We start from the raw sequence: 12500 nt of genomic DNA on the forward strand, positions 1-12500 counted from the left end.
CAGTGGCCTCCATCATTCAGCATTGAATGGAAGAACACAGTTTCATTCTGGAACCCCATCAACATTCTCTTCCCCAAGAACACAGTGGCCTCCATCATTCTGCAGCATTGAAGGTCCCCAAGAACACAGTGGCCTCTATCATTCTTAAATGGAAGAAGTTTGGAACCATCAACACTCTTCCTGAAGGGCCTTGGACAGGGGCCTTGGAGGGAGTGACCAAGAACCAGATGGTCACTCTGACAGAGCTCCAGAGTTCCTCTGTGGAAATGGGAGAACCTTCCAGAATGACAACCATCTCTGCAGCACTCCACCAATCAGGCCTTTATGGTAGAGTGGCCAGACGGAAGCCACTCCTCAGTAAAAGGAACATGACAGCCCGCTTGGAGTTTGCCAAAAGGCACCTCAAGGTCTCTCAGACCATGAGAAACAAGATTCTCTGGTCTGATGAAACCAAGATTGAACAATTTGGTCTGGATGCCAAGCGTCACATCTGTAGGAAACCTGGCACCATCCCCACGGTGAAGCATGGTGGTGGCAGCATCATGCTTAGGGAATGTTTTTCAGACTTGAGGCTGTAATCGTTGCCAAAGGTGCGTCAACAAAGTACTGAGTTTTGAAATACTTACGTTAATGTAACATTCCCGTTTTTTTAAATACATATTTTTTTATACATTTGCAAACATTTTCAAAAACCTGTTTTCGCTTTGTCATTATGGGGTATTGTGATGCCATTATGGGGTACTGTGATGCCATTATGGGGTATTGTGATGTTATCATGGGGTATTGTGATGCCATTATGGGGTATTGTGATGCCATTATGGGGTATTCTGATGTCATTATGGGGTATTGTGATGTCATTATGGGGTAGTGTGTCGATTGATGAAGGGGAAAAAAACGATTGAATCCATTTTTAGAATGATGCTGTAACACAAAATGTGGTAAAAGTCATTGAGTCTGAATACTTTCTGAATACACAGTATGTGTTTGTGTTTTCGTCTCTGTGTGTGTGTGTCCGTCTGTCTAGATGTGTGTGTCTTTTCTCACCCAGGTGGTTCTGCCAGCTCTTCAGGGCAGGTTCCTCCAGGGCAGGCCGAGCGGTGCTGATATCTACATGTCCTCTGTCGTTGGTGGGGAGGGACACCTTAAAGATGTCCTCCAACATGGGTCTTTTGCTGTGCATCAGCTCTGTCCACACACGGTTTACTGCCTTCAGCAGCAGCTGGCGACCTGGGGGACAGGACAGGAGTTAGGGACACATGATTTACTGTCTTCAGCAGCAGCTGGCGACCTGGGGGACAGGACAGGAGTTAGGGACACACGGTTTACTGTCTTCAGCAGCAGCTGGCGACCTGGGGGACAGGACAGGAGTTAGGGACACATGGTTTACTGTCTTCAGCAGCAGCTGGCGACCTGGGGGACAGACAGGACAGGAGTTAGGGACACACACACACATAGAAACACACTTTGAAAGAGAGACAGACAGAGAGAAAGGCAGGCAGGCAGACAGACAGTCAGACGTTATGTTACCTTCGCTAACTTCCTGGCTGTGTCTGTTATCAGGTCCATTCTCAGCGGGAATCATGACGTGCCAGGTGGTCATACGAGCCTCTGCCTCCAAACCAAAACCCTCCACATTACTGCACATAGAGAGAGAGAGAGAGAGAGAGAGAGAGAGAGAGAGAGAGAGAGAGAGAGAGAGAGAGAGAGAGAGAGAGAGAGAGAGAGACAGAGAGAGAGACAGAGACAGGGAGAGAGAGAAGTAGGGAGGGGAGAGGAGGGGAGAGGAGGAGGGAGACAGACAGAAGGAGAGAGAAGGAGCGAGAGAGAAAGAGAGACAGGGAGAGCGAGAGCGAGAGAGAGAGAGCGAGAGAGAGCGAGAGAGATCGAGAGAGAGAGAGCGAGAGAGAGAGAGAGAGCGAGAGAGCGAGAGAGCGAAAGAGATCGAGAGAGCGAGAGAGAAAGGGAGAGACAGGGAGAGAGAGAAGTAGGGAGGGGAGAGGAGGAGGGAGACAGACAGAAGGAGAGAGAAGGAGCGAGAGAGAAAGAGAGACAGGGAGAGAGAGAAGTAGGGAGGGGAGAGGAGGAGGGAGACAGACAGAAGGAGAGAGAAGGAGCGAGAGAGAAAGAGAGCGGGACAGGACAGGAGAGAGAGTCAGCCAGCATATACCACTCACCCATAGATAGGACTAAGCTAACTCAGTGCAATTTTTGCAGCCTGTTGTCATATGATTAGCCAGCTCAACACTTCATAAGGCCTCAAACTCACTGATCAGGACACACAGTTGCTATAAATGTCTCGAGCAATGCAATGAATTCAAGAATGCATGAAGAAGCAAGACGATAACTAAGTAAGCTAGCTAGCTAGCTAAAACAGACAGACACACAAACCCACCTCCAGTCCCAGAACCACCTCCAGTCCCAGACCCACCTCCAGACCCAGACCCACCTCTAGACCCAGACCCACCTCTAGACCCAGACCCACCTCCAGACCCACCTCCAGACCCAGACCCCACCTCCACCTCCAGACCCCACCTCCAGACCCAGACCCCACCTCCAGACCCAGACCCCACCTCCAGTCCCAGACCCCACCTCCAGACCCAGACCCCACCTCCAGACCTACCTCCAGTCCCAGACCCACCTCCAGTCCCAGACCCACCTCCAGTCCCAGACCCACCTCCAGTCCCAGACCCACCTCCAGTCCCAGACCCACCTCCAGTCCCAGACCCACCTCCAGTCCCAGACCCACCTCCAGTCCCAGACCCACCTCCAGTCCCAGACCCACCTCCAGTCCCAGACCCACCTCCAGTCCCAGACCCACCTCCAGTCCCAGACCCACCTCCAGTCCCAGACCCACCTCCAGTCCCAGACCTACCTCCAGTCCCAGACCCACCTCCAGTCCCAGACCTACCTCCAGTCCCAGACCTACCTCCAGTCCCAGACCTACCTCCAGTCCCAGACCTACCTCCAGTCCCAGACCTACCTCCAGTCCCAGACCTCACCTCCAGTCCCAGACCTACCTCCAGTCCCAGACCCCACCTCCAGTCCCAGACCCCACCTCCAGTCCCAGACCCCACCTCCAGTCCCAGACCCCACCTCCAGTCCCAGACCCCACCTCCAGTCCCAGTCCCACCTCCAGTCCCACCTCCAGTCCCACCTCCAGTCCCACCTCCAGTCCCACCTCCAGTCCCACCTCCAGTCCCACCTCCAGTCCCAGACCTACCTCCCAACGTGCAGGTTGATGAAGCAGTGAGCCAGACAGGCTACAAACTCCTGGTCGTGGTTGCCCGGTCCCAGTACCAGGTTACGGTTGACGGTCAACACCCGTAGAGAGTCCAGCAGAGCTACCTGCTGAGGTACGGTCTTGTGAGGTCGAGACAGCTGGTACAGGACCGTACGGTTCAGACAGTGGTAGAGAGAGTCCAGAGACAGACTCTGCGACCTCCTCTTGGACTGGAAATGGGAGAAAAGAGAGGTGGAACATTTTTTTTAAAGAAAGACTTGTCTTATGATCTATGGTCTGCGATGCCCGAGAGGTGGTTGTAGAAAGGGCCTTTCTTCTCCAGAGAGTTGATTGGGGTTAAGACATCCTACCGTAGGGTTTGGTGGAGAGTGTGAACAATAGTCCTGTTTTATAACAGCCAATGGATTCCGAAGACTGATTAAGTACGTGTTTGAAATCGGACTAAATCCTCTTGTTTCAAAGCAGTACCACTCCAGACATGCACACTGCTGGCCTGCATCTACTTATAAATCACACGGCTGTGTTTCACCTAAAGCTCTATTGGTTCAGTTGAGTAAGTCTGGGAGAGACGTGAAGGTTGGCTTGTTGATTCAATTAACTCATTCATGGTTAGTTGAGTCAAACCGAGTACTGTACTGCTGTAAATCAGACTGTTTCTGAGTACTGTACTGCTGTAAATCAGACTGTTTCTGAGTACTGTAGTGATGTAAATCAGACTGTTTCTGAGTACTGCACTGCTGTAAATCAGACTGTTTCTGAGTACTGCTGTAAATCAGACTGTTTCTGAGTACTGTACTGCTGTAAATCAGACTGTTTCTGAGTACTGCACTGCTGTAAATCAGACTGTTTCTGAGTACTGTACTGCTGTAAATCAGACTGTTTCTGAGTACTGTAGTGATGTAAATCAGACTGTTTCTGAGTAATGTACTGCTGTAAATCAGACTGTTTCTGAGTACTGTACTACTGTAAATCAGACTGTTTCTGAGTACTGTACTGCTGTAAATCAGACTGTTTCTGAGTACTGTACTGCTGTAAATCAGACTGTTTCTGAGTACTGTAGTTGTAAATCAGACTGTAAATCAGACTGTTTATAATAATAATAATAATAATAATAATAATATATGCCATTTAGCGGACGCTTTTATCCAAAGCGACTTACAGTCATGTGTGCATACATTCTACGTATGGGTGGTCCCGGGAATCGAACCCACTACCCTGGCGTTACAAGCGCCCTGCTCTACCAACTGAGCTACAGAAGGACCAACCGAGTCAAACCGAGTACTGTAGTGATGTAAATCAGACTGTTTCTGAGTACTGTAGTGATGTAAATCAGACTGTTTCTGAGTACTGTAGTGATGTAAATCAGACTGTTTCTGAGTACTGTACTGCTGTAAATCAGACTGTTTCTGAGTACTGTACTGCTGTAAATCAGACTGTTTCTGAGTACTGCTGTAAATCAGACTGTTTCTGAGTACTGCTGTAAATCAGACTGTTTCTGAGTACTGTACTGCTGTAAATCAGACTGTTCCTGAGTACTGTACTGCTGTTAATCAGACTGTTTCTGAGTACTGTACTGCTGTAAATCAGACTGTTTCTGAGTACTGTACTGCTGTAAATCAGACTGTTTCTGAGTACTGTACTGCTGTAAATCAGACTGTTTCTGAGTACTGTACTGCTGTAAATCAGACTGTTTCTGAGTACTGCACTGCTGTAAATCAGACTGTTTCTGAGTACTGCTGTAAATCAGACTGTTTCTGACTGTAGTGCTGTAAATACTGTACTGCTGTAAATCAGACTGTTTCTGAGTACTAAATCAGACTGTTTCTGAGTACTGCTGTAAATCAGACTGTTTCTGAGTACTGCTGTAAATCAGACTGTTTCTGAGTACTGCTGTAAATCAGACTGTTTCTGAGTACTGCTGTAAATCAGACTGTTTCTGAGTACTGTAGTGATGTAAATCAGACTGTTTCTGAGTACTGTAGTGATGTAAATCAGACTGTTTCTGAGTACTGTAGTGATGTAAATCAGACTGTTTCTGAGTACTGTACTGCTGTAAATCAGACTGTTTGAGTACTGTACTGCTGTAAATCAGACTGTTTCTGAGTACTGTACTGCTGTAAATCAGACTGTTTCTGAGTACTGTACTGCTGTAAATCAGACTGTTTCTGAGTACTGTACTGCTGTAATCGGACTGTTTCTGAGTACTGTACTGCTGTAATCGGACTGTTTCTGAGTACTGCACTGCTGTAAATCAGACTGTTTCTGAGTACTGCTGTAAATCAGACTGTTTCTGAGTACTGCTGTAAATCAGACTGTTTCTGAGTACTGTAGTGCTGTAAATCAGACTGTTTTTGAGTACTGCTGTAAATCAGACTGTTTCTGAGTACTGCTGTAAATCAGACTGTTTCTGAGTACTGCTGTAAATCAGACTGTTTCTGAGTACTGTAGTGATGTAAATCAGACTGTTTCTGAGTACTGTACTGCTGTAAATCAGACTGTTTCTGAGTACTGTACTGCTGTAAATCAGACTGTTTCTGAGTACTGTACTGCTGTAAATCAGACTGTTTCTGAGTACTGCTGTAAATCAGACTGTTTCTGAGTACTGCTGTAAATCAGACTGTTTCTGAGTACTGCTGTAAATCAGACTGTTTCTGAGTACTGTACTGCTGTAAATCAGACTGTTTCTGACTACTGTAGTGCTGTAAATCAGACTGTTTCTGAGTGCTGTAAATCAGACTGTTTCTGAAATCACTGCTGTAAATCAGACTGTTTCTGAGTACTGCTGTAAATCAGACTGTTTCTGAGTACTGTAGTGATGTAAATCAGACTGTTTCTGAGTACTGTACTGCTGTAAATCAGACGGTTTCTGAGTACTGTAGTGATGTAAATCAGACTGTTTCTGAGTACTGTACTGCTGTAAATCAGACTGTTTCTGAGTACTGTACTGCTGTAAATCAGACTGTTTGAGTACTGTACTGCTGTAAATCAGACTGTTTCTGAGTACTGTACTGCTGTAAATCAGACTGTTTCTGAGTACTGTACTGCTGTAAATCAGACTGTTTCTGAGTACTGTACTGCTGTAAATCAGACTGTTTCTGAGTACTGTACTGCTGTAAATCAGACTGTTTCTGAGTACTGTACTGCTGTAATCGGACTGTTTCTGAGTACTGCACTGCTGTAAATCAGACTGTTTCTGAGTACTGCTGTAAATCAGACTGTTTCTGAGTACTGCTGTAAATCAGACTGTTTCTGAGTACTGTAGTGCTGTAAATCAGACTGTTTTTGAGTACTGCTGTAAATCAGACTGTTTCTGAGTACTGCTGTAAATCAGACTGTTTCTGAGTACTGTAGTGATGTAAATCAGACTGTTTCTGAGTACTGTACTGCTGTAAATCAGACTGTTTCTGAGTACTGTACTACTGTAAATCAGACTGTTTCTGAGTACTGCACTGCTGTAAATCAGACTGTTTCTGAGTACTGTACTGCTGTAAATCAGACTGTTTCTGAGTACTGTACTGCTGTAATCGGACTGTTTCTGAGTACTGCACTGCTGTAAATCAGACTGTTTCTGAGTACTGCTGTAAATCAGACTGTTTCTGAGTACTGTACTGCTGTAAATCAGACTGTTTCTGAGTACTGTACTGCTGTAAATCAGACTGTTTCTGAGTACTGTAGTGATGTAAATCAGACTGTTTCTGAGTACTGTACTGCTGTAAATCAGACTGTTTCTGAGTACTGTACTGCTGTAAATCAGACTGTTTCTGAGTACTGTACTGCTGTAAATCAGACTGTTTCTGAGTACTGTACTGCTGTAAATCAGACTGTTTCTGAGTACTGTACTGCTGTAAATCAGACTGTTTCTGTTTCTGAGTACTGTAAATCAGACTGTTTCTGAGTACTGTACTGCTGTAAATCAGACTGTTTCTGAGTACTGTACTGCTGTAAATCAGACTGTTTCTGAGTACTGTACTGCTGTAAATCAGACTGTTTCTGAGTACTGTACTGCTGTAAATCAGACTGTTTCTGAGTACTGTACTGCTGTAAATCAGACTGTTTCTGAGTACTGTACTGCTGTAAATCGGACTGTTTCTGAGTACTGCACTGCTATAAATCAGACTGTTTCTGAGTACTGCTGTAAATCAGACTGTTTCTGAGTACTGCTGTAAATCAGACTGTTTCTGAGTACTGTAGTGCTGTAAATCAGACTGTTTTTGAGTACTGCTGTAAATCAGACTGTTTCTGAGTAGTGATGTAAATCAGACTGTTTCTGAGTAGTGTACTGCTGTAAATCAGACTGTTTCTGAGTACTGTACTGCTGTAAATCAGACTGTTTCTGAGTACTGTACTGCTGTAAATCAGACTGTTTCTGAGTACTGTACTGCTGTAAATCAGACTGTTTCTGAGTACTGCTGTGTAAATCAGACTGTTTCTGAGTACTGTACTGCTGTAAATCAGACTGTTTCTGAGTACTGCTGTAAATCAGACTGTTTCTGAGTACTGTACTGCTGTAAATCAGACTGTTTCTGACTACTGTACTGCTGTAAATCAGACTGTTTCTGAGTACTGCTGTAAATCAGACTGTTTCTGAGTACTGCTGTAAATCAGACTGTTTCTGAGTACTGTAGTGATGTAAATCAGACTGTTTCTGAGTACTGTAGTGATGTAAATCAGACTGTTTCTGAGTACTGTACTGCTGTAAATCAGACTGTTTCTGAGTACTGTAGTGATGTAAATCAGACTGTTTCTGAGTACTGTACTGCTGTAAATCAGACTGTTTCTGAGTACTGTACTGCTGTAAATCAGACTGTTTCTGAGTACTGTACTGCTGTAAATCAGACTGTTTCTGAGTACTGTACTGCTGTAAATCAGACTGTTTCTGAGTACTGTACTGCTGTAAATCAGACTGTTTCTGAGTACTGTACTGCTGTAAATCAGACTGTTTCTGAGTACTGTACTGCTGTAAATCAGACTGTTTCTGAGTACTGTACTGCTGTAATCAGACTGTTTCTGAGTACTGTACTGCTGTAAATCAGACTGTTTCTGAGTACTGCTGTAAATCAGACTGTTTCTGAGTACTGCTGTAAATCAGACTGTTTCTGAGTACTGCTGTAAATCAGACTGTTTTTGAGTACTGCTGTAAATCAGACTGTTTCTGAGTACTGCTGTAAATCAGACTGTTTCTGAGTACTGCTGTAAATCAGACTGTTTCTGAGTACTGTAAATCAGACTGTTTCTGATGTAAATCAGACTGTTTCTGAGTACTGTACTGCTGTAAATCAGACTGTTTCTGAGTACTGTACTACTGTAAATCAGACTGTTTCTGAGTACTGTACTGCTGTAAATCAGACTGTTTCTGAGTACTGTACTGCTGTAAATCAGACTGTTTCTGAGTACTGTACTGCTGTAATCGGACTGTTTCTGAGTACTGCACTGCTGTAAATCAGACTGTTTCTGAGTACTGCTGTAAATCAGACTGTTTCTGAGTACTGCTGTAAATCAGACTGTTTCTGAGTACTGTACTGCTGTAAATGTTTCAGACTGTTTGTAATCAGACTGTTTCTGAGTACTGTAGTGATGTAAATAAGACTGTTTCTGAGTACTGTACTGCTGTAAATCAGACTGTTTCTGAGTACTGTACTGCTGTAAATCAGACTGTTTCTGAGTAGTGTACTGCTGTAAATCAGACTGTTTCTGAGTACTGTACTGCTGTAAATCAGACTGTTTCTGAGTACTGTACTGCTGTAAATCAGACTGTTTCTGAGTACTGTACTGCTGTAAATCAGACTGTTTCTGAGTACTGTACTGCTGTAAATCAGACTGTTTCTGAGTACTGTACTGCTGTAAATCAGACTGTTTCTGAGTACTGTACTGCTGTAAATCAGACTGTTTCTGAGTACTGTACTGCTGTAAATCAGACTGTTTCTGAGTACTGTACTGCTGTAAATCAGACTGTTTCTGAGTAGTGTACTGCTGTAAATCAGACTGTTTCTGAGTACTGTACTGCTGTAAATCAGACTGTTTCTGAGTACTGTACTGCTGTAATCAGACTGTTTCCAGTCCACCCACAAACAGGAACTGCATATGTTGTATTTCTATACAGTGTCTTCATAATGTATTCACAAAATATAACGAATGTAATATAGCTTGTGTAATATAACTAATATAATATAACTAATATAATATAACTAATATAATATAACTAATATAATATAACCAACGTAATATAACTAATATAACTAATATAATATAACTAATATAATATAACTAATGTAATATACCTAATATAATATAACTAATGTAATATAACCAATATAATATAACTAATATAATATAACTAATATAATATAACTACTATAATATAACTAATATACTATAACTAATATAATATAACTAATATAATATAACTAATGTAATATAACTAATGTAATATAACTAATATAATATAACTAATATAACTAATATAATATACCTAATGTAATATAACTAATATAATACAACTAATATAGCTAATATAATATAACTAATGTAATATAACTAATATAATATAACTAATGTAATATAACTAATATAATATAACTAATATAATATAACTAATATAATATAGCTAATATAATATAACTAATATAACTAATATAATATAACGAATGTAATATAACTAGTGTAATATAACTAATATAATATAACTAATATAACATAACTAATATAATATAACTAATATAATATAACTAATATAACATAACTAATATAATATAACTAATATAATATAACTAATATAATATAACTAATATAATATAACCAACGTAATGTAACTAATATAACTAATATAATATAACTAATATAATATAACTAATGTAATATACCTAATATAATATAACTAATGCAATATAACCAATATAATATAACTAATATAATATAACTACTATAATATAACTACTATAATATAACTAATATACTATAACTAATATAATATAACTAATATAATATAACTAATGTAATATAACTAATGTAATATAACTAATATAATATAACTAATATAACTAATATAATATACCTAATGTAATATAACTAATATAATATAACTAATATAGCTAATACAATATAACTAATGTAATATAACTAATATAATATAACTAATGTAATATAACTAATATAATATAACTAATATAATATAACTAATATAATATAGCTAATATAATATAACTAATATAACTAATATAATATAACTAATGTAATATAACTAATATAATATAACTAATGTAATATAACTAATATAATATAACTAATGTAATATAACTAATATAATATAACTAATGTAATATAACTAATATAATATAACTAATGTAATATAACTAATATAACTAATATAATATAACTAATATAATATAACTAATGTAATATAACTAATATAATATAACTAATATAATATAACTAATATAATATAACTAATATAATATAACTAATATAATATAACTAATATAATATACCTAATATAATATAACTAATATAATATAACTGATGTAATATAGCTAATGTAATATAACTAATATAATATAACTAATGTAATATAACTAATATAATATAACTAATATAATATAACTAATGTAATATAACTAATGTAATATAACTACTGTAACTAATATAATATAACTAATGTAATATAACTAATATAATATAACTAATATAATATAACTACTGTAACTAATATAATATAACTAATATAATATAACTAATATAATATAACTAATATAATATAACTAACGTAATGTAACTAATGTAACTAATATAATATAACTAATGTAATATAACTAATATAATATAACTAATATAATATAACTAATGTAATATAACTAATGTAATATAACTAATATAATATAACTAATGTAATATAACTACTGTAATATAACTAATATAATATAACTAATATAATATAACTAATGTAATATAACTAATATAATATAACTAATATAATATAACTAACGTAATGTAACTAATATAACTAATATAATATAACTAATGTAATATAGCTAATATAATATAACTAATATAATATACCTAATGTAATATAACTAATATAATATAACTAATGTAATATAACTAATATAATATAACTAATATAATATAACTAATATAATATAACTAATATAATATAACTAATGTAATGTAACTAATGTAATGTAACTAATGTAATACAACTAATATAATATAACTAATGTAATATAACTAATATAATATAACTAATATAATATAACTAATGTAATATAACTAATGTAATGTAACTAATGTAATGTAACTAATGTAATGTAACTAATGTAATGTAACTAATGTAACTCTTGTTTAGATAAGTATTCAATTCTCTAAGTCAATACATGATAGAATCCCCTTTGGCAGTGATTACAGCAGTGTTATTTCTGGCTAAGTTTCTAAAGATTGTGCAACATTTACCCATTATTCTTTAAAAAATGATTCAAGATCTGTCAAATATGTTGTTGATCATTGCTAGACAACCATTTTCAAGTCTTGCTATAGATTTTAAATCAGATTTAAGTCAATACTTTAACTCGGCCACTCAGGTAAGCAACTCCAGTGTAGATTTTGCCTTATTGTCTTACTGAAAGGTCAATTCATTTTCCAGTGTCTTGTGGAAAGAGACTGAACCAGGTTTTCCTCTTGGACTCTGCCTGCGCTTAGCTCGTTTATATATATTTTTTATCCTGAAAAACTTGATAACAAGCATACCCATAACATGATGCAGCCACCACTATGATTGAAAATATGGAGAGTGGTACTCATTCATGTGTACTGAATTTGTTCCAAACATAACACTTCAGGTGTATTCAGGTGTAATGTGTGTAGGACAGTAAGAGAAAATATCAATTGAATCTCTTTTAAATTCAGGCAGTAACACAACAATGACACAGAAAAACAGTCAAGGGGTGTGTATAGATTCTGAAGGCGCTGTATGTGCGTGCTCCATCAGGACAATTAATCCTGCCCAGTCCCGTTTCAGCATGTGCCAGACCTGGAATGAATCAGATATTGAACAAACCCTGGTCTAGGTTGTCCTCACCTGTCCTATAAGCTGCACTATAAACTCCACCACCATCTTGGACTCCTTGTTGAACATGCCCTGCCACAGCTTGTCCACCACGCGCTGTGTGAAGTAGAACACGTTGTTCACCAGCACCTGGTAGCTCCCTCCAATGGTGATGGGCAAGGATGCATCCTCACCTGGTAGGAGAAGTGTGTGGGGGGGGGGGGC

The 12500-nt window shown here is 38.6% G+C and overlaps 1 protein-coding gene across 1 annotated transcript in view; it reads right to left on the reverse strand.

Annotated features, from left to right (window-relative positions):
- The window catches only part of wdfy3 (WD repeat and FYVE domain containing 3), a 206092-nt gene that overhangs the window by 51082 nt on the left and 142510 nt on the right, over nt 1–12500 (reverse strand). The window contains 4 exon segments of the mRNA XM_046351507.1: nt 1045–1227; nt 1528–1637; nt 3221–3450; nt 12309–12469. Of these exon segments, the coding sequence (XP_046207463.1) occupies nt 1045–1227; nt 1528–1637; nt 3221–3450; nt 12309–12469 (684 nt within the window).

The sequence above is a fragment of the Oncorhynchus gorbuscha genome, linkage group LG05 (genome assembly GCF_021184085.1).
Source record: "Oncorhynchus gorbuscha isolate QuinsamMale2020 ecotype Even-year linkage group LG05, OgorEven_v1.0, whole genome shotgun sequence".
Classification (NCBI taxonomy): domain Eukaryota; kingdom Metazoa; phylum Chordata; class Actinopteri; order Salmoniformes; family Salmonidae; genus Oncorhynchus; species Oncorhynchus gorbuscha.